Genomic DNA, 24,062 nt, shown 5'->3' on the forward strand with positions numbered 1-24,062 from the left:
AGAAGATGCACTGCAGTACTTAACACAGCTGGTGGCCACACCAGATACTGACTGTTACTTTTGATTTTGACCCCCCCTTTATTTAGGGACACATTATTTAGGGACACCATTTATATTAGTCCCATGTCTTTGGAACTTGTTCAGTTTATGTCTCAGTTCTTGAATCTTGGTATGTTCATACAAATATTTACACATGTTAAGTTTGCTGAAAATAAACGCAGTTGACAGTGAGAGGATGTTTGTCTTTTTGTTGAGTTTAGTAGTAGTATTAGTAGTTGTATTGACTGTGGTATAAGTAGGCCTAATAGTAGTAGAAGTAGCAGTACACTGCAGTAGTAATTGTGACTGTTGTAGAGAGATAGGCTTGGTCAGGTAATCATATTGGTTAGCAGTGGTTAGTAGGGTAGCTATTGAAAAGTATTTAGTTTGTGTGGGATTGTTATAGTGGGATATTTTAGTGGGTTGGAGTGAGCTGTGTGCCATAATCAGTCTTAGAATGTGTCCTATAACTAGGTAATTCTGAAAGTTTCATAGCAGTTAAGCAGTCAATCAACAGTGGGAAGTGGGCTTAACTAAAGTAGTTGATGCAGTTACTAAAACAGCTGTATCTCTTGATTGGTAGTTGGTGGTTCTGTTCTCATTATAGATTTGAATGGCATAGACTAAGATTTCATACACTTTCATACGTTTTTCTCCAAGTTGTAAAGGAAAGTGGTCAAAACGGCAGTTGTTTATAAAAGTTGAGAGAAAATATAGTTGATTCGGTTACTAAAACAGCTGTATCATTTGATTGGTAGAATATATTTATATTTTGATTCCAGATTTGAATAGTGGCAAGGTAGATCATGATTTCATATGCTCTGAAGCCCGGTACAGATACAACAGCCAACATAAAGAGTGACGAGACGAGACAAAACTAGCCAATTTTAGATGTTGTGTTGCATAACAGATGGGACATTCAGATCAAAAAGATGAAATGCGCGGTTGAGACCATTTCCAGGGTAAAAGTGTGACTCTTTACAATGACAGGATTTCAACTTTGGAACAAAGTGGAATCCATGCACCAGGAGAGCGTTCCCTACCTCATCACTGCACCAGTGCACAAAGTCACCCTCGGCCTCCCATGGCTCCAATGGCATGATCCCACCATCTCCTGGTTGAGCATGGAAATCACCAACCGGTCACCTGGATGCTGGAGGACCTGCTCCCTCATCGCTCTCCAGCCCGACAATCCGGAGGTTTACCAGGCTCTTCGGGAGGTGTTCTCCAAGACTCAAGCTACCTGTCTCCCTTCTCATTTCCCCTGAGACTATGCCATTGACTTACTAGAAGGCTCTGCGCCGCCGCATCTACCCTCTGTCGGTGGTTGAGGCTGAGGCCTTGGAGGAGTACATCCAGGAAGCTCCCCAACTGGGTTTTGTCCGCTCATCCACCTCTGCTGCGTCAGCAGGCTTCTTCGTGACCAAGAAGGATGGGGGACTGCGTCCCTGCATCGACTACAGAGGTTCCAATTCCAAGGGGGTAACGTTACCCCCTTCAGCCATGGAACTGCAGTTTTTTTTATGAAGCTGGACCTGCGGAGTGCCTAAAATCTTATCCACATCCAAAAAGGGGATGAGTGGAAAATGGCCTTCAGCTCGACGTCTGGGCACTATGAGTAATTGGTTATGCCTTATGGACTTGCCAATGCTCCATCAGTGTTTCAGGCGTTCGTGAACAAGGTGTTCCGGGACATGATCGGGCGCCAGGTGGTCATGTATATCGTCGATATCCTGGTCTACTCGGCCTCCTTGGAGAATCACATCGCTCATGTTATTTCATTATTATACCTTTATTTCAACAAGGAACACAGACTGAGACCAAGGTCTCTTGTATGTTTACACATACAGTTTCGGTACAATGATTAAAAAACTAAAAACGACAAACAAAAGATCACAGATAATACAAAAAATTAAAAAATAAAGCAACAGATTTAAWTTACACATAGGWTATTCTACTAACAGCACAAGAACATGCATTACCCGAAACAGTCACAAGCAATACAAAAAGAAAAATGCTCCAATAAATATTTAAAATGAGAAAAGGGGACAAGAGTCTAAAGTTTACGTTTAGTCTGCAGGCTATTCCATAGGCAAGGAGCGTAACAGGAAAAGGCAGCCATACCCAACTCTGTGGAAATCGCATGGGCCTCAAGTGTAATCCATGCTTGAGACCTGGTTTTAGGAATTATAATTATAATATTTATGAGTGATGATTAATAAGAATGTCCGAGTAGTCCTGAGACACCACCTGGAGAACTGCCTTTATGTTAAAGCTGAGAAATGCCCGTTTTTTAGGTCGAGGTCTCCTTCTTGGAATACTGGATTAGCTCGCAGATGGTGAGCATGGCTGAAAGGAAGGTCAAAGCAGTCAGGTCATGGTCAGTCCCAACCACCATAAAGGGGCTCCAACGGTTTCTGTGTTTGCCAACCTCTACCGTCGGTTCATTAAGAACTTCAGCTCCATCGGCTCTCCCCTCACCTCTCTTCTCAAGGGTGGTCCTTGTAAGTTGGTGTGAAGTCCTGCAGCGGATGAAGCCTTCCGTCTACTGATGGGGCGTTTCTCCTACGCCCCGTTGCTGAGACACCCAGATCCTACTCTGCCCTTTGTGGTGGAGGTGGATGCCTCAGAAGTGGACATGGAACCATCCTGTCCCAACACCAAGGTAACCCACAGAAATTGTATCCATGTGCATACTTCTCAAAAAAAGAGAGAGAGGACCTGCAGAGAGGAACTGCAGAGAGGAACTGCAGAGAGGAACTTTGATGTCAGCAACCGTTGGCATTAGAGGAGTGGAGACGCTGGCTAGAGGGCACCAAGGAGCCATTTCTCATCCTCACCGACCATGGGAACCTGGAGTACATATGGACGGCGAGGCGAATGAACCCAAGGCCAAGCAAGGTGGGCCCTTTGCTTCAGCAGATTCCACTTCACCCTGTCATATAGGCCAGCTTATAAGAACATCAAAGCCGATGCCCTGTCCCATCTCCACGATTCAGGAGAGGTTCCGATCCCGAGTGCTCCCATCATTCCACCCTCTAGAACCGTTGCTCCCGTGCTCTGGGACGTAGACGTGGACATCCGCAAGGCTCTGGAGAGTGAACCCGCGCCTGTTATATGCCCTCCAGCTCGCATCTACGTTCCCACGGGGGTAAGGGATCGCCTGTTGATTTGGGCACACATCCCTCGCCGCTGGACACCCAGATATCACTCGCACTATCAATCCCTCTCCGATAAGTACTGGTGGCCCACCTTGGCGCAGGACGTCACCCGCTATATAAACTCCAGCTCTGTAGGAGCCCAAATCAAATCGCCCCAGCATGCGCCAGCAGGGAAACTACTACCCCTTCGGGTGCCTCAGCGGCCTTGGTCACGTCTGTCCATAAACTTTGTAACTGATCTCCCCCTTTCTGATGGTTTTACCACTATATTATGGTTGTTGACATTTTATCAATTTCTCTGGTCTACTTACCGCTCTCCAGGTCGCTGAGGCACTATTCCAGCAGGTGTTCCGGCACTATGGCCTTCCGGAGGACATCGTCTGTTTCCGACCATGGTCCCTAATTCACATTGTGGTTATGGGGAAGCTGGGGGCCACGGTCAGCCTCACATTCGGGTACCAGCCTCAGTCCGTCGAGCAGGTGGAGAGGATCAACCAGGAGCTGGGGAGGTTCCTAATGAGTCACTGCCAGAACCGACAGGGGGAGTAGGTCCGGTTTCTTCCCTGGGCGGAGTACGCCCAGAACTCACTTCGGCACTCCTCCACCGGGCTGACTCCCTTCCAGTGTGTCCTGGGATACCAACCGAGCCAGAACGTGGCCCCTGCAGTGGACGAGTGGTTCCGGCACGCAGAGGTATGTAACGCCGCCGATGTGAGGCTCCAGCACGCCCTCCGTCGTCAGAAGACATGAAAGGGCGGTGAGATTCCGGGAGTTGTAGATGATAYGTCACCTCATTGACCCTCCGGAGGACCTTGACGGGCCCCCCACAAACCGGGGACTCGGCTTCCGGCAGGGCTGGCGGCGCTGGATTTTCCTGGTGGAGAGCCAGACCCCGATCACCAGGATGAAACACGGGAGCCTCACTACTGTCATGCTTACTCCCGCTCCTTCTTCCCAGCGCTCGACATCGCCGGCCTACTAACCATCAGCCCAGAAAACAATCATGCTCCCCATCATTACGCACACCTGGTCATTATTATCTACTTGATTACTCCCCTCATATTTAACACTCCATAGACAGCAGTCAGTAGGTAGTATTGTTTTGATACAAGTTCTGTACGTGTCTTGTTTTTATTTATCTGCATTTATCATTATTAAACTTACCTTCTGCACTTGCTTCCTGTTCCCGGCGTATTACGTTAGTGTCGTCTTAGCTGTTGTATCTATACCGAGTTGAAGTATTTGTCTAACTTGTTGGGAAATTGTTCAGCATTTGAGAGAAAAAGTAGTTGATGCGGATATTAAAGGAGCTGTATCTCTGAATTGGTAGATGCAATTTCTGTTTTGATTTGTTTTTATTATGGATCCCCATTAGCTACTGCCAAGGCAATCTTCCTGGGGTACGTCAAAATTAAGGCAGTTATACAATTTTTTAAACATTACAATACATTCATTACAGAATTCACAACACACTAAGTGTGTGCCTTCAGRCCCATACTCCATTACCACATATCTACAACGCAAAATCCATATGTACGTGCGTATGTTATCATGTCTGTATGCATGTGTGTTTGTGTTACTTCACAGTCCCCGCTGTTCCTTCAGGTGTATTTGTACCTGCTTTTTGATTCTGATTCTACTGCTTGCATCAGTTACCTGATGTGGAATAGAGTTCCATGTAGTCATGGCTCTACGTAGTACTTTGCGCCTCCCATAGTCTGTTCTGGATTTGGGGACTGTGAAGAGACCTCTGGCATGTCTTGTGGGGTATGCATGGGTGTCCGAGCTGTGTGCTAGTATATTAAACAGACAGCTCGGTACCTTCAGCTTTATCAACACATCTTACAAAAACACATAATGAAGTCAATCTCTTCCACTTTGAGCCATAAGAGATTGACATGCATGTCATTAATGTTAGCTCGCCGTGTACTTTTAAGGGCCAGCCGTGCTGCCCTGTTCAGAGCCAACTGCAATTTGACCAAGTCCCTCTTTGTGGCACCTGACCACACGACTGAACAGTAGTCCGGGTGTGACACAACCAGGACCTGTAGGACCTGCCTTGTTGATAGTGCTGTTAAGGCAGGGCAGTGCATTATTATGGACAGACTTCTCCCCATCTTAGCTCCTGTTGCTCTGATTTGAATAGCAGCATAGTAGACTGTGATTTCATATGCTCTAACTTATTGTGAAAGTGGTCAAAAGAGCTGATTTGTGTTATGTCACAATGTTTTAGTAAATTGAAAACATCTCTTTAAAAAAAATCTCTTCGGGTTTTAGAGGACTACAAAAGGCTGGGCACACTAGTCTGGACAGGTTTGCACTTTTTAAAGTTTGCATGGCATTTCTAGCTTCAACGGTGTATGAAAAATTGTTCTGAAGAATAACTATGTAGAAGAAGAAATGTAAATAAAACGGGTGTGCTTGCTTGCCTTGACGTATTTACGGGTTGTGAAATAGTACACTTAAGAGAAGTGGCAAATCCAAAATGCACCATTGAAAGCTGTTATGCAAATGTGAAACAGTCCAATATAAATACTATCAAAAAGCTTCTGCCCAAGTAATGTAAGTTGAGTCAGTCTGCACATTTCAACGTTGGTGTGGTGTTTGGAGCATAAACGGTTCAAGAACAGTGGCGAATCCATATAATTTCCTATTGAAACCTATAGGGTGCCATCTGAGACAGTCGAATAGTATTACTTACTGGCTGCCCAGGTGGTCCAGAGAACCCAGGTTTCCCAGGGAGACCCTGTTAAAACAATAGGTACTGTTAGAGYCGATCCTAGTAGTGGAGACAACTGACAAAACAGTGAATCAGAGGGAGTGTGGGTGTGACCAAAAACAACAAAGCAATCCCATTAGGCGTAACAAGTAGAGCCTGGTAATGTAAACCGATAATCACGTGCAGTCAATCACACACACTGTTTTCCAAACACACTCCATACCCGTGAGCCTTTGGGTCCTGACAATCCAGGAAAGCCAAGATTTCCCTGTGAATCCAAATACACGCAGCCAGTTGGCAACACATTTCATGAACACAAAATCATTCTAAAATCTCACCACACAAAATTATTGTTTACTTATACAATGTTTCAACACACAGACATGCAAACATACACACACTCACATACAGAATAATGGAAAAGAGTAATTTACTATGAGACTGACACACACACACAACACACACACACACACACACACACACACACACACACACACACACACACACACACACACACACACACACACACACACACACACACACACACACACACACACACACACACACACACACACACACACACACACACACCTATATCTCATGTAATAACAAATATAGTGAGCTCTCACCTTAGGGCCAAAAGGTCCAGGATTACCTTCAAAACCTGGATAACCAACCACTCCAGGCAACCCATCATAACCTGGATACCCAGGCTCACCCTGTGAAGAGAGAGAGAGAAGAGAGAACATTGATAAATAAAGGGAAAGAGAGACATGTTTTTTTCTTCTAGTTTTTCATTGTTAATCATGCAGAATTACTACAATGTCCAGTTATCAAACAACAGGCTAGAAGAGCTGCAGTACCACCTTCAGCTGATGTAACACCATATGCATTGACTAGCAGCAGTCATTTCATTTGAGAAAAACACACTTYGTGATAGAACTGCTCTACAAATTCCTTACAGATTTGTGATCGAGAAATAAAATCACCATTACTGTTCCCAACACACATAGCAATCACACATTCACTAACCAACGCACATTCTAGTGTCCCTTTCTTTAACCTCAGTCATTCATACACAGTGGTACAGGTGTGTGACGGCAGCGATAACAGCTAGGCCTTTGGGAGTCAACGCCTTCACACACACCATGCGATATCATTAGATAATTATAGACTCACACGCACACACACACATATATACACACACGCACGCACACACACACACACCTGAGGTAATAAACTATCTGGGTGGCCAAACCCTGACACCAGTTCCCGAGCAACTAAACAGCTCAAGCTGCTCAGTAGCACAAGTGGGTTTTGTATCTATATGCAGTCAGAGAGTAACAGTTCACACACCTGATTCAGCAAGCTAACAAGCAAGCTAAACGGATTGCAAACGGGTTAGCATAACTTTAACCAAACCAAAAATAGTTGTTCTAAATATTAGCTAGCTGGYGTCATGACTTGCCCTCCTGGATGGAGATCAAAGGTGCTGGTTAACCAAAGGCTTCAAGACCCCCCTCTCCTGGGGGAGATGGCCAGTTTCATGACAGTCGTAAATACCTTGGAGGAACTGTCTCTCCATAGCCATGCAGTATTGAGGGGAAAGAACCCTTTTGATACAAGGATATTCTTCCCGCCAAAACTACAACATCCAAAAGTAGATAATGAAACAATAATCCTAACACAAAGAATGTGGGAAATAGTCGGGAGGGACTTAAAGAACAATCGTGTCAGATCATTTATTGTTTGGTGATATCATCATTTTTTTAAATTATGGAAACATTGTAACTTTAAGAGCTTTCACAATGTATATATCAAACTTGCATCTACGTGTTGCCAAACTTATATGATTAAATATTAAACTATTTCTGAAAAGACAGCAACGTGATTGTAGCCTTCTAAATAAGAAATTGTATTTCATATAAAGTTGTATCCATTCAGTAACCACGTCCACGTGAGCACAGACATTATGCCGGCATGATGGAACGCCCCCTTTGACTAGAGCACTTAAAAAGGACTCCTAACAAAATTTACGACAGACCAGAAAATGTGGAACAGTGGCTACACGTTGAAATGGTTGCCATTTAAATAGATCAAAACATGCCGGGTTGCTACCGGTGTGTAGAGTGGTTCTAGCTGTATCCTCAATAAACAACCATTGAGACCAACCAACAGTGCAAGCTGAACGTGACAAATGGTTTAAAAACTACAAGACCAGAAAAAGCTAAGACATTCAGACTCTCGACGAGTGAAGGCGAAGACTATACCAAACATTCTCAGTCTGCAGCTGGGTAAGGTAACGTAGTCTAGGACACTCGACCGAAGACGAGAGACAAAGAACAATTTCCTTTCACCACCATAGATACCACTAAAGGATCTATTCTAACAAGCCTCTTTGAACACCGCATGGTACACCTCTGGAGGACCCGTTCTAAACAGACACTCCGAGACCAAGAAGCTACGACTACAAAGGGCATGGTAACCTCTGGTGGACAACCAGAGACTTACACACCCAGAGACTTCTGTCGAACTGATTTTCCATAGATGGACCGGGCAATTTCACCAGAGAGAGAAGACAAATACATTCAAGCGTAAATACATATACATTGCAATTATTTTCAAATGAGCGGTCGTTCATGTGCAAAGTATTCACATGCCCATGACTATAGTTTTCCCAACTGTATGTACGATAAGTTGACTCTCTCAGTCTCTCCTTCTCCTTACATGCCCCTCCTTTTTCATTATGTACCAAGCCGTCATATCGCGTTAGTCCACTAGGGACTATTCAATGCATTACGTTAGTAATCAATGTGGAATCTATCCTGTGGTTGTGTTTACGTAATTCTGTGTGTTTAATTCGTTAGTTAGTAAATAAATAACTAAGTCAATTTGTGTATCGCTGAATCATCATGCAGACTAGGGTTCGTGCAGATTTGAAGTCAACGACATTCAGAATGAGACTGATATGAGGTAATAATAATTAATATGATAACGATATTTCCTCCAACGTTATAATGAAAAGCTGCCTCTCAGTCCGAAAAAAACACACGTTATTTGGAGACTTGTGGGGGGAATGCTGATGATGTCGCCCACKGTATGCACTTTCGGTAGCCTGATTGAGTCCAGACTGAGGAGAAATCTGCACACAATGCATCCCTGACCATCTCCTAAAGTACTCAGCCAGACCTGAACACAATCAGACCACAAAGCAACTTGTGTGTGTCTAGAACCGTCTTTTCAATGCGATCTTCGTATTCTGATAGCAGAAGTTGCATGTAAGTGTCAAGTGTAGACATGACCTTGCAGCTGGGGGCAGTCATATCACAGTTTGCAAGCTRCGGTCACCGGGCCAAATCCTCAAGTGAGATCAGGTTCCGTATTCACAAAGAAGATCTAGAATTAATTTAGATAAGATGTTTTCTTGCAGAGAATGGAAATGTGTCTATATACTCACAACCCAACCCAAGAAGACACACATACCCCTGAGGGGCTGGAAGTAGTGGGTCGGCCGCAATGGAGTGCCCCTGGAGAAATTATTGGATGCCTTGCTCAAGGGCACCATAGCAGGTGATGGTATCTAGAACGATGTCAGTGACCCAGATTTTACCATCTGAACTGGGATTCAATCTCGCAACGCCCTGGTTGCTGGCCTACTTCTCTAACCACTAGGTAACCCTGTATAATTTTTGCCTTTAAGATCATAATTAATAAGATAACATGGACAGGGGGACCTGATCCTAAATCAGCACTTCTACTCCAAGAATCTTTATGAATACGGAGTGGCTTCAGATCCGACTTTTCACAGACCTTTTTTTCTGAGTGCTAAGTGTCCTGAAGATTCTCTGCATGTGCGTATCCATAGACATTTAAACTAGTAGATAGTTATAGCACTGAATTCATCCACGTATACTTATGGAAAACTCTCAATGGCGCATGAAGCCGGATTTATTTGAATTTGAAATGTGCCATATTGCTGAATGACACCAAAAAAAATCGCTAAGGATCATGGCGAAAGTGGCTGTAACTAGCAAAGGATCTTGGTCGATGTAGACGTTTTAATCCTGCCTCAGCGAGTCAACTGGCAAAGAGCGTGCATGAGAATCTCCTCGTAGCCTGCTGGCCGGTGATTTTTTGTATTTGTATTTATTAAGGATCCCCATTAGTTGCTGCCAGGGAGGCAGGAACTCTTCCTTGGGTCCAGCAACATTACAGGCAGTTATATACAATAAAAAATGGTATTACATTTCATAACATTTTTCACAACACATTAAGTGTGTGCCCTAAGGCCACTACTCTACTACAACATATCTACAATACAAAATCCATGTGTACGTGTGTGTAGAGTGTGTGTATCATTGGTTTGGATGTATGTGTCTTTGCCTGTGTGTGATTGGTCTGTGTCAGCACGTGGTCCTGTGTGACGACAAATGTAGTAGTCAGAATGGATCACAAATTAATTAAATATCTTGATACTGTATGTAACAAACTTTTGTTTTAAAATTACCCTGGGAATTGAACTTGATCATAATAAACACATTTTAGAGGCCAAAACGTCAAAACCCCCCAAAAAATGGCCCGTTCTGGTGATCACATTTTACCTAGGATTTCTAGAGCAGACCAGGGCTTTTGGCACCACTAGGTTGTTATGCAGTAGACCAGGAGAGCTCTTGACTTCACGCTCCAGACTGGACACTGGGGTCCTGTGAGGATCACGTTCTGCACATTTGTTTATGCTCTACTTTACGCTCTGCCCTACTCATAGAGAATAGGCTACTACGGCAAAACACTGTAATATCTTGTGTTTCACCGAGTCGTGGCTGAATGACGACACAGATAATATACAGCTGGCTGGGTTTTCCGTGCATTGGCAGGACAGAACAGCTACATCTGGTAAGACAAGGGGTGGTGGTGTGTGTCTATTTGTCAATAACAGCTGGTGCGCAATTTCTAATATTAAGGAAGTCTCGAGGTATTGCTCGCCTGAAGTAGAGTACCTCATGATATTCTGTAGACCACACTATCTACCAAGAGATAGTTTTCATCTATATTTTCCGTAGCTGTCTGCTTACCACCACAAATCAATGCCACACTCAACAAGCTGTATAAGGCCAAGAGCAAACAAGAAAATGCTCACCCAGAAGCGGTGCTCCTAGTGGGCCGGGGACTTTAATGCAGGTAAACTTAAACCCGTTTGACCTCATTTCTACCAGCATGTCACATGTGCAACCAGAGGGRAAAAAAACTCTAGACCACCTTCACTCCCCACACAGAGACACATACAAAGCTCTCCCTCGCCCTCCATTTGCCAAATCTGACCACAATTCTATCCTCCTGATGCCTGCTTACAAGCAAAAACTAAAGCAGGAAGTACCAGTAACTCGCTCAATGCGGAAGGGATCAGATGACGCGGATGCTAAGCTACAAGACTGTTTTTCTGTGCCCAAGAAAGTGAAGGTAACCAGCCTAAATTACTACCGCCCCKTAGCACTCACATCGGAAGCCATGAAGTGCTTTGAAACGCTGGTCATGGCTCAGATCAACAACATCATCCAGGCAATGATGCAATCAGTCAGGATGCTCTCGATGGTGCAGCTGTAGAACTTTTTGAGGATCTGAGGACCCATGCCAAATCTCTTAATTTTCCTGATGGGGAATAGGCTTTGTTGTGCCCTCGTCACTACTGTCTTGGTGTGTTTGGACCATGATAGCTTGTTGGTGATGTGGCCACAAAGGAGCTTGAAACTCTCGACCCACTTCACTACAGCCTCGTCGATGTGAATAGGGGCGTGTTCAGCCCTCCTTTTCCTGTAGTCCAAGATCAGCTCCTTTGTCTTGCTCACGTTGAGGGAGAGGTTGTTGTCCTGGCACCACACTGCCAGGTCTCTGACCTCCTCCCTATAGGCTGTCTCATCGTTGTCGGTGATCAGGCCTACCACTGTTGTGTCATCAGCAAACTTAATGATGCTGTTGGAGTTGTGCATGGCCACGCAGTCGTGGGTGAACAGGGAGTACAGGAGGTGACTGAGAAAGCACCCTTGAGGGTGTCGAGGATCACGCGTGGCAGATGTGTTGTTACCTACCCTTACCAYCTGGAGGGCGGCCCGTCAGGAAGTCCAAGATCCAGTTGCAGAGTATGATTAAGAAACATGTGACTCAGAGTTTTGTACAGTTGGATACTCTTCCAAAGCCACTAATCTCTCCCCCATTCCTAACCAGAAGCAAATACTTGACATGTCTCCCAGAAGATTGGGACCGAGTGACGGTAAAAGGAAAGTGTCAGAAGATTGCTGCTTATTAACTGTTAGGACCCAAAGTTTACACTGTAACGAGGGTGTCCACAAAGGGGTGGGGTGTAGCTCGGCCATGGGATGAGAGATGTGTTCCTAACCTGAGCACAGGGAAGTATTATCCACAGATACTCACTGTCACTGTAGCAGAACATAGGATATTATTGGAGATGTTGGTGGCTAAAAAAACAGGTAGGAGTTGGGAGACAGGTAGGGAGAGTCTGAAAGATTCAGTCCTAGATCTATCGGTGAACCACAAAGGCAATAGGAGATCAGGAGCAGGGGACAGATTCAATGCAATAGTTATTCATCAAGGCAGTCGAGGTAGGGACAGCAACTGAAGMAGCGGTAGTAGTGGTAGTAATAGCATGGAACTGGACTACGGCGCAAACGAGGGGTATCTTGAAGTATGCATCATGGGCAGTGTTAGTGGTACCTTTTTAGTGTTGCTGGGATATCACCTTCTGAAGGCGTTGATGTTGAAACGTGTATACAGTGCTGGTTTGCTATATATAAATCATGCATAGCTTAACGCATTATTAATACTTGTTATGTTTTGTGTTTTCTTTTTGTTTTCAAGTCTTGTGATATCACTCTTTGGAACCCAAAGGAGGAAAGGGAGAAAGTCAAAAGCTGCAGATGAAATGTCATTATCAGTTGTACAACAAGAGGGGGAATAAGAGTGTGCATGGCGTGATTATAAATCAGGCCATAAGTCTCGGGAATTGTAAACCTACAAATCAACTGAGAATGTTAACCCTTTCACACGTACCATCACACGGGTGTGATCGTTCTACAGTGGTGTGATCACACCCGTGTGATTAGAATGCTTATTTAGACCGGACAGTTTCGAATGATGCAACAATGAGCTGGTCACACTTTTTTCAGAAACTATTTACACAAACACAGTAGTTACAAAGTTATGTCCAGAATGTGTTATTTTTGGATGCAATGTTCAGATATTCACAAAAGTATCTATAGCATAACACAATCATCCAAACCGGAAAAATGTAGGCTACATTTGTCCTAGCGCTAACGGAGGAAAGATTGACGCAACACAAGCGGTCCTATTTTGGCCAGCGAATAGCCTGGATCCCATTGAGCACGTCTGGAACTTGTTGGATCGGAGGGTGAGGGCTATGGTCATTCCCCCCAGAAATGTCCGGAAACTTGCAGGTGCCTTGGTGGAAGAGTGGGGTAACATCTCACAGCAAGAACGGGCAAATCTGGTCCCTGAGGAGGAGATGCACTGCACTACTTAATGCAGCTGGTGGCCACAACAGATACAGACTGTTACTTTTGATTTTGACTCACCCCCCCCCCCCCCCTTTGTTCAGTGACACATTATTCCGTTTCTGTTAGTCACATGTCTGTGGAACTTGTTCAGTTTGTCTCAGTTGTTGAATCTTGTTATGTTCATACAAATATTTATACAACGCAGTTGACAGTGAGAGGATGTTTCTTTTCCCCGGATCCACGGATACAAACAATTTAAGTGTGGAAAGTGATCTGTAAAATTCAATAAGTGACAAACTGGGCATACTTGAATTAGTCAGTAAGGATATAAAGGAGTTGAAGGCGAGCCTTGAAACGAGTGACGAAAGAGCAGCGATAATGGAGAAAGAAACAAACACGCTAAATGAACAGTCAATAAGATTGAAATGGACGTTAATGAACTAGGAGGACATCTTTCTGAGAGAAGCCTTACTAGACATACAGACTAGATCTATGAGAGAAAATCTAGTACTTACGGGTATCCAAGAAAGAGAAAGAGAAGTTCCCAAAAACATAGTGAAGGAATTCTTTCTTACAGCGCTTCAAATCACACTCGATGCTGTCGATAAAATCCAACTCGAACGTGTACTCAGTTTCGGACAAAGAGGACAGAGATATGAGCGTCCAATCGTTGCCAAATTTGCTTTCTTTAAGGATAAAGTAATGGTTAAAAGCCTGGGTAAAAGACTCGCCGGCATGAAAATAAGCATGAAGTTCATCAGTTCCCGAGGGAGATTGCAGAACGGTGCAAAGCTCTGTATCCAATCTTCAAGGAGAATAGATTAAAAGGCAAGCGTGTAGCTCTCGTAGTTGATAAACTGCATATTGACAACCAACCAAATGTTCCAAGACACAAAGACTATTCCATGGCTATTCTAAAAATTACAAAGTTCTCAGAGTCGGCAAATAATGGAACACCCAATACTAGCCATGGTAGGGATTGTAATAATAAAATAAATAGATTGAAAAAATAAAAATAAAAATAGTTAAATAAATAAAGTACAACTACACTGTACCTTTCAAGGGAATGTTGTGAAATAATTAGTATCCAACTTTCCATTTATAGTATTTTATAAATGGATAAGACGGCATTAGAAGAAAGGATAAATAGCAAAATAACACATCTTCAAATATAACTAATTGGAACACAAAAGTACTCAATCCACATGGTGGGGATAAAAACACAGMATACAGAATGTTGGTGTGTGTGGATGTATTGTGATGRAAGATGTGGTGTGTGTTTTTCGGTGTTTGGAAAAGTGTGATGTTAAGTGAGTGAGAAAGGAAATGGTTGCATATACCCGGACCAATGTTTGTCTGTGAGCAGAGGTTATGAGAGAGAGCTTTAAATGTTGTGCAGATGAGGGATATGCATTTTAAAATAATCTAATTTATTCATTGTCCTATCACGATGGAACTACATTTTAAAATAAATTATACATCTAATGTATTTATTTATTGTCCTATCATGATGGAACCCTATACCCTAGACACCCACCTGAACGACCCATACAATAAAGAGAAGTCCCTATCTGTTTCATGGGCCTGCTGTAAGCTGCCTAAATGCAGCCAAAACAGAAAGATACATGTGGTCAGAGTAGCACTGCCCCCTCAAGATTCTGAGCCTGCCTGGCAGGGTTGGACCTACAAAGCCAGAGCCCCCTGATGAGAAAGCATAAAATACAAGGAAATTCTCAAAGCTGCAAATGAGAACCTTGACGACCTTGTACCTAGCCGGTGGGGATTCTGGTGGGGTACCCCCACCCAGGTAGTGGCAGTGCTGGCAACACTGGCTGCAGTAATCCATGTGGAGGGGGGTCACACTCCGACAATCAGAGAGGCCCTGGTGGCACAAAATAATCAAAGGTCTGACTGCACAAAGATGCTTGGGAATATGGTCACAACTGGGGATCAGCGTGTGTGTGTTTCAGGGGAAGGGGGTGGATCTGATCTCCATCACCTAGGACTTGACAATGGTTAATCAAATCTAACATTTTTGCCAAGTTTTGCTCAATCTTGCATGCTTTCTCAAACAGATTTAACTGTATATGCATCCAATCAGGTCCTGTCTTGAGTTGGGCTCTGGTATGTAACAACCGTTGAGCATCTGAGCTTATGTTGATTGTGGGGAAAGGGGTTGAGTGAGTGTGTGTGTGTGTGTGTGTGTGTGGTGTGTGTGTGTGTGTGTGTGTGTGTGGTGTGTGTGTGTGTGTGTGTGTGTGTGTGTGTGTGTGTGTGTGTGTGTGTGTGTGTGTGTGTGTGTGTGTGTGTATCCCATATCTGTTGCAAGGGGGTAAAGCTATAAGGGATAATATAGGAGAATCACAATAATTGTTTGCCATTTTTCTTACATAATTTGAGTCAATTTGAGGTGTACCTGTGGGATGTATTTCCAGGCCTACCTTCAAACTCAGTGCCTCTTTGCATGACATCATGGGAAAATCTAAAGAAATCAGCCAAGTGTAGACCTCCACAAGTCTGGTTCATCCTTTCCAAACGCCTGAAAGTACCACGTTCATCTGTTCAAATAATAGTACGCAAGTATAAACACCATGGGACAACGCAGCCGTCATACCGCTCAGGAAGGAGACGGGTTCTGTCTCTTAGAATGAACGTACTTTGGTGCGAAAAGTGCAAATCAATCCCAGAACAACAGCAAAGGACCTTGTGAAGATGCTGGAGGAAACAGGTACAAAATGATCTATATCCACAGTAAAACGAGTCCTATATCGACATAACCTGAAAGGCTGCTCAGCAAGGAAGAAGCCACTGCTCCAAAACCGCCATAAAAAAGGCAGACTACAGTTTGCAACTGCACATGAGGACAAAGATCGTACTTTTTGGAGAAATGTAGAACTGTTTGGCCATAATGACCATCATTATGTTTGGAGGAAAAAGGGGGAGGCTTGCAAGCCGATGACACCATCCCAACCGTGAAGCACGGGGGTGGCAGCATCATATTGTGGGGGTGCTTTGCTGCAGGAGGGACTAGTGCACTTCACAAAATAGATGGCATCATGAGGCATGAAAAATATGTGGTTATATATTGAATCAACATCTCAAGACATCGGTCAGGAAGTTAAAGCTTGGTCGCAAATGGGACTTCCAAATGGACAATGACCCCAAGCATACTTCCAAAGTTGTGGCAAAATGGCTTAAGGACAACAAAATCAAGGTATTGGAGTGGCCATCACAAAGCCCTGACCTCAATACTATAGAAAATGTGTGGGCAGCACTGAAAAAGCGTGTCTCGAGCAAGGAGGCCTACAAACCTGACTCAGTTACACCAGCTGTGTCAGGAGGAATGGGCCAAAATTCACCCAACGTATTGTGGGAAGCTTGTGGAAGGCTACCCGAAATGTTTGATCCAAGTTAAACAATTGAAAGGCAATGCTACCAAATACTAATTGAGTGTATGTAAACTTCTGACCCACTGGGAATGTGATGAAAGAAATAAAAGCTGAAAGAAATCATTCACTCTACTATTATTCTGACATTTCACATTCTTAAAATAAAGTGGTGATCCTAACTGACCTAAGACAGGGAATATTTAATAGGATTAAATGTCAGGAATTGTGAAAAACTGAGTTTAAATGTATTTGGCTAAGGTGTATGTAAACTTCCGACTTCAACTGTATACCAAAAGTTTAGGGTCACGTAGAAATGTCCTTGTTTTTGAAAGAAAAGCATTTTTTTGTCCATTAAAATAACATCAAATTGATCAGAAATACAGTTTAGGCATTGTTAATGTTGTAAATTACTATTGTAGCTGGAAACAGATCATTTTTAATGGAATATCTACATAGGCGTACAGAGGCCCATTATCAGCAACCATCACTCCTGTGTTCCAATGTCACGTTGTGTTAGCTAATCCAAGTTTAGAATTTTAAAAGGCTAATTGATCATTAGAAAACTCTTTTGCAATTATGTTAGCACAGCTGAAAAACTGTTGTCCTCATTAAAGAAAGAATAAAACGAGTCTTCTTTAGACTAGTTGAGTATCTGGTGCATTAGCATTTGTGGGTTAMGTTACAAGCTCAAAATGTCCAGMAACAAAGCACTATATTGTGAAACTCATCAGTCTATTCTTGTTCTGAGAAATTAAGGCTATTCCATGCGAGAAATTGCCAAGAAACTGAAGATCTCATACAAYGCTGTGTACTACTCCCTTCACAGATCAGCGCAAACTGGCTCTAACCAGAATAGAAAGAGGAGTGGGAGGCCCCGGTGCACAACTGAGCAAGACGACAAGTTCATTAGATTGTCTACTTTGAGAAACAGATGCCTCACAAGTCCTCAACTGGCAGCCTCATTTAATAGTACCCGCAAAACACCAGTCTCAATAGTGAAGATGCAACTCCGGATGCTGGCCTTCTAGGCAGGGTTGCAAAGAAAAAGCCATAGCTCAGACTGGCCAATTAACCGAAAAGAATAAGATGGGCAAAAGACAGAGGAACTCTGCCTAGAAGGCCAGCATCCCGGAGTCGCCTCTTCACTGTTGACGTTGAGACTGGTGTTTTGCGGATACTATTTAATGAAGCTGCCAGTTGAGGACTTGTGAGGCATCTGTTTCTCAAACTAGACACTCTAATGTATGCCTATGTAGATATTCATWARAAATCAGCCCTTTCCAGCTACAATAGTCATTTACAACATGAACAATGTCTACACTGTATTTCTGATCAATTTGATGTTGATTTAATGGACAAAAAAGCTGCTTTTCTTTCAATAACAAGGACATTTCTAAGTGGCTCCAAACTTTTTAACGGTAGTGATGCAAAACAATATACGGGGGATTGGAAGTGATGAGGACAATTAAATTGATGGGATATGGAATAATATGTGTGTCACGCCCTGACCATAGAGAGCTTTTGTTCTCTATGTTGGTTAGGTCGGGGTGTGATTTAGGGTGGGTCATCTAGGTGTTTATATGTCGATGTTGGCCTGTTATGGTTCCCAATCAGAGGCAGCTGTTTATCGTTGTCTCTGATTGGGGATCATATTTAGGCAGCCTTTTCCCCTTTGTGCTTTGTAGGATCTTGTCTATGTATAGTTGCCTGTGAGCATTACTATTTAGCTTCACGTTTCGTTTGTTCATTTTGTTCTTTTGTTCCTTTTAGTTTTCTATTCCAAAATAAAGGATGGAAACATACCACGCTGCATTTTGGTCCACTCCTTATAACGATCGCGACAATGTGTGAAATGCTTGATAATGTATGTGATATCAACGGAGAAGTATATTTTCTTCAAACTGTAACTAGTGCCTGCAACCTTACAAACAGCACAGGAATGAAATCATCAACATATAATGATACTGCTTTAAAGCAGTATCCAGATCCATTGGATGTAGTGATCACAATATAGTAGCCATATCAAGGAAAACCAAAGTTTCAAAGGCTGGGCCTAATATAGTGTATAAGAGGTTTTGTTTTGATTCATATCTTGATGTGAAGACTATTTGCAGGTCTGTGGTGTGTAATGAGGAGCAACCAAATGCTGCACTTGACAAATTTATGAAATTGCTTATTCCAGTTAATAATAAGCACGCAGCCATTAAGAAAATGACTAAAAACGGTTAAATCCCCTTGGAGTGATGAAGAATTGAAAAATTGTATGGTTGAGAGGGATGAGGCAAAAGGTATGGCAAATAARCCTGGCAGCCCAACTGACTGGCAAACGTACTGTAAATTAAGAAATCATGTTACCAAACTAAATAAAAAAACTATACTATGAAACAAAAATAAATTACATAAAGAATGATAGTAAAAAGCTTTGGAGCGCCTTAAATGAAAAAAGGCTAACTCGGGCTCCATCATTCATTGAATCAGATGGCTCATTCATCACAAAACACAGGTATGACATGCCAGCAACAAACGCTGACACTACAYATCCAAATACATCTGACCAAATTATGAAAGACAATAATCGTACATTTGAATTCTGTAAAGTCAGTGTGGAAGAAGTGATTTTTTGTTGTTGTTGTCTATAAACAATGACAAGCCACCAGGGTCTGACAATCTGGATAAAAAATGACTGAGGATAATAGCGGACGATATTGCCACTCCTATTTTCCATATCTTCAATTTAAGCCTACTAGAAAGTGTGTGCCCTCAGGCCTGTAGGGAAGCTAAAGTCATACCGCTACCCAAGAATAGTCAAAGAGCCGATCAATCAGCCTGTTACCAACCCTTAGTAAACTTCTGGAAAAATATGTGTTTGACCAGATACAACGCTATTTCACGGTAAACAAAATGACAACAGACTTTCAGCACGCTTATAGGGAAGGACACTCAACAAGCACAGCACTGACGATTGGCTGAGAGAAACTGATGATAAAATGATTGTGGGGGCTTTCTTGTGAGACTTCAGTGCAGCTTTTGACATTATCGATCATAGTCTGCTGCTGGAAAAAACGTAAAAGTTATGGCTTTACACCCCCTGCTATAATGTGGATAAAGAGTTACTTGGCTAACAGAACACAGAGGGTGTTCTTTAATGGAAGCTTTTCAAACAAGTTTCTCCCGAGTCACGCAGCGGTCTAAGCACCGCATCTCATTGCGGCCGTCATTACAGTCCCTGGTTTGAACCCAGGCTGTAACACATCGTAAATAAGAATTTGTTCTTAACTGACTTGACTAGTTAAATAAAAAGTGCGTATGGAGTTTAAATGAGATTATAAAGAGTCAAGTGTGTGTGATGTCTGAATAGATAACGACCTGGCCAGTTTTGCATGGTTGAGTGTCTATGTGTGTAACATGAAGTGAGTATAACCTTAATATGCAGGACGATAATTGTAATCTATAGTATTGTAACGGCTGTCGTCTTCCTCCTCCTCGGACGAGGAGAGGCGAGAAGGATCAGACCAATATGCGGAGTGATTTGCGTTCATGATGATTTATTATAACGAAACAATCCAGAACACTTACAAATACAAAAACAACAAACGTGACAAAACCGAAAACAGTCCTGTGTGGCACGAACACTAACACGAGATACAACCACCCACAAACACACACGTGAACCCCGGCTGCCTAAGTATGATTCTCAATCAGGGACAACGATATACAGCTGCCTCTGATTGAGAATCATACCCGGCCGAACACAAACAACCCGACATAGAAAAATAACACATAGACAACCCACCCCAACTCACGCCCTGACCAACTAAATACATACAAGAAAAAGGAAAAACAGGTCAGGAACGTGACAAGTATGAACATCATAATTGCATTAAACATAATATTCATAGAAAAAGAAATCCCCCCACATTTCCATAGTAATTGACGTTTCACATTATTATGAAAGAGAAATTGGATTACTATAGGCTTCACTACAGTACAAAATGTACCCCTAACAAGATGTTATTCCCCAATATCTGATATCTTCCCATTGCTTGTTGTAAACATAGATCTACTGTAGACAAAGACAAACAAACAACAAACATATTGAACTATAGAAAGTTTTAGACAAGAGAGAGAGAGAGGAGAGAGAGAGAGGAGAGAGATTGAATTTTTTTGTAGTCAAAAAATTATGAAGATGTGATGAAGATGCGACTTGCTGATGCCAGCCTGGCATTCTGAATCAATTTGGCATTGTCAAGATGGACGGCTGTATATTTTCATCTCACAGGAGAAAGCCACACCTTCGCCGTTGCAATCTCCAGGTTGAGACGTTCCCACAGAAGTCCTGCGGTCACTGAAATGTGACACCTGATGAAAACTTGAATTGACCAAATGAATGTAACTATGTGAATTAAATTGTTGTAATTTGCTTTGTTTCAAGAGCTTATAAAGAGCTGCCCATTTTGATAAGTCTTATTGCATTGTGTGTTTTCTGGTTGATTTATTTTTAAAGTGACTGAATTGAAATTGTATGTTAGGTTGACTGGTTATTAGGCACATTCCTGTTGTCTGGTCATACCATTCAAATTCCGTTGATTAGATTAGAGTCTGGGTGTGTTTTCCTGCCTTTTGATTCACTAGCAAAGTGCTACGAAATGTTAATTCAGGTTGTTCATTCAGGTGTTCACACTTGAATTTGGTTTAAGGGCAGTAAACTCACTCATACTTTGCGAACTTGCTACTAAGCTCCTGTGCGTATCAGACACACATGTATTTTTCTCTTAGATGTTATTCTAAACTAAAGATGTGTAACATAGTAAATTACTATCAACTAAATAAGACAACCATGTTATTCTGTAATGTAACATGTGTTTCATGTACACTGTAATGGCTTGAGTGTCAATTATTTTGTGACTAATATATATATATATTTTTTTATTTAGTAAATGCATTCCTCGTTTTAGAGAGTAATTCTTTGATTGACTACAGTATATGCCTATAATTTAGTAGGTCTATTGATAGTTGTTAATTACACTATACACATAGCACATGCTTGGCTACCAACATGACATCCCTGAGCTGCTTGCCTCAATAAATTAATGATAGATCATTGGTTGCCAGGATTAGCTTTTTGTATCCAGCCTCTTAATAATTGCATAATGTTGCAAGATAGGCACATATTCATTATAGTCAAAATGAGTCGGTGATGCAATGATTCACTATCTTGCTAGATCCCCCAGAGACGCACATGGCCTATTGCGTTTATTCACATAATAATGGAGTCAGATTGATAAATGAGAAAGGCACGCTTATCCCTCTTCCTCCGTTGCATGGATACAGTCTTTTGCAACTCTTCTGTACAGGATACAGTCTTTTGCAACATTCCTTTATCTCCTGGGGAAATTGATAATTAAGACCGAATATTGTCCCTTTGACTTCCTTTCCCCTTCTTTTGATCAGCTCCTTTTGTTGGCGGTGACAACATTTTGCGAYGATAGGTCATTTCGAAGCTCCAAGTCCGTGCACTCTGAGGGCTGAGGGGGAGCCTAGAGTTTAGTCAGAGTGAAATGATCACGCTCCATGGAGAGAACAAGCCACTCACAGCCAAGGTAAAAAAACTTTTATTCAAACATGGACTGTGTACTCAGGGAAAACAGGGCGATGAAGGAGTAGCTGTTGGGACATGCAAAACCCGAAGCATGCTCTCTGGAGGAAGTTTTCAAGACGGACTGCATGAAATCTCTGATTGTGACCTCTGGATTATTGGAAGCGTTTGGGAACTAGCATAGGTGTGATGAGGTATGATGAGGTAAGGTGATTAGGTGAGATGCAGAGCAGCAGGGAATCAAACCGTACAACATAAACAGAATAACATACACCCCCCTCCTCCCCACCCACACGAGGTAMTTTGTTAATTAAGTAGCAAGGGGCAGGTCTTTCTCTCTCTTTCTGGAGTAGGGTTAATAAATAAAATAAAGTATAATATAGAGTGTTATAGTGTTACGCCACTTACCTTACTGCCTTTTACTCCATCACAGTGACACCTGGACTTTCCGGTGCAGCTGCACGCCTGGGGACAAACGGGACAACAGTCAGTTTCACACACCCAACTCACTACGTTGGCCTGAATACAGTATAACATGGAATGGCAACAACACCGACGTAACATTCAGCTGACGTTGATAGAACCTTGGTTGAATTTATGTTTCCTCGTGGAGAAAAAAAGTGCTAAAGCATTCAAAGTGTTTGGAAGTGTGTTGTTACACTGATGACTGGTCTATGTTTACTCTGTGTTTGAGAAAATCCTCTCACACATCCTCTGACAATTATCACCAACAGCACTATTGAGTAGACAGAAATTCGAAGGGTTCCTCGCCAAACACGACATTCTACGGTGCCCCGGCACGCACATGTGCATACTGTATTATATTCTGTTCGTCTTCCACTACTAGGGCTGGGAGTGCAAGTCATTGCGTGTGTTTGAGCTGATTATCCGCAGCTCTGTAAAGAACAACACATCTACACAACGCCTGGAGAGGCATTTAACCAGTCGATTTGCTATACTTATCCTATATTTAGCATCTTGAACACACGCGTTGAGTCAATAATCCTTTCACAACAAGGCATACCCACAAACCCACCCAGAAACCCCAGTGGTTCAGTTCTGCCATGCTCAGGATGCCATGTCGACCTGAAACGTGTCATATCCCAGACCTTCTTATCTCAGGCGAGTACCTTCCTGAAGTAGGTCAGAGACACAACAAGAATGCATGATAATCTTGTATCAAGTTAGAACTGCTGGTTTGATTTGCCTTGTTTCCCAAGGTAACCAAATCTCCTTTTGTTGACTGACTGTTGCGTGTTCCTAATGAATGAGATTGTCTGTGCCGGAAGAGAGACAGAGTTATCTGGGGAGATGCAGTGAGATAGACACTCTGTCCACAAGGATTGTTTGGGTTTCCGACGGAATGCAACACAAATGGAGCAGGGGTGGAGGGAGCAGGGGTGGAGGGAGCAGGGGTGGAGGGAGCAGGGGTGGAGGGAGCAGGGGCGTATTTAATCATTTGGATGCTCCAGGCAGAGGGCAGTCTGAGCCCCCACTCCACCCCCTGTGCTCTTGCACAAAAAAAATGTATGTCATTTTTTTGCATTTAAAAAGACATGTCATTTAACAGTAAAAATGTATTACCTTTTAATACGGCAAGAACACAACCAGTCAGGATGTTTTCATCTGATT

General features: G+C 42.8%; 1 protein-coding gene across 2 annotated transcripts in view; it reads right to left on the minus strand.

Moving 5' to 3' along the window:
* The window catches only part of col4a3 (collagen, type IV, alpha 3), a 115,875-nt gene that overhangs the window by 65,067 nt on the left and 26,746 nt on the right, over window positions 1–24,062 (minus strand). For both annotated transcript variants that reach the window (XR_011475334.1, XM_023982752.2), the window contains exons 2-5: window positions 22,839–22,895; window positions 6,549–6,638; window positions 6,143–6,187; window positions 5,902–5,946 (exon numbers count right to left, since the gene is read on the minus strand). Coding sequence is in view for 1 of the 2 variants with exons in the window: in XM_023982752.2 (XP_023838520.1) it covers window positions 5,902–5,946; window positions 6,143–6,187; window positions 6,549–6,638; window positions 22,839–22,895 (237 nt within the window). In the remaining variant the exon portion in view is untranslated. The remainder of the gene's footprint in view (window positions 1–5,901; window positions 5,947–6,142; window positions 6,188–6,548; window positions 6,639–22,838; window positions 22,896–24,062) is intronic.

This window comes from Salvelinus sp. IW2-2015, linkage group LG4p (assembly GCF_002910315.2).
Source record: "Salvelinus sp. IW2-2015 linkage group LG4p, ASM291031v2, whole genome shotgun sequence".
Classification (NCBI taxonomy): Eukaryota; Metazoa; Chordata; class Actinopteri; order Salmoniformes; family Salmonidae; genus Salvelinus; species Salvelinus sp. IW2-2015.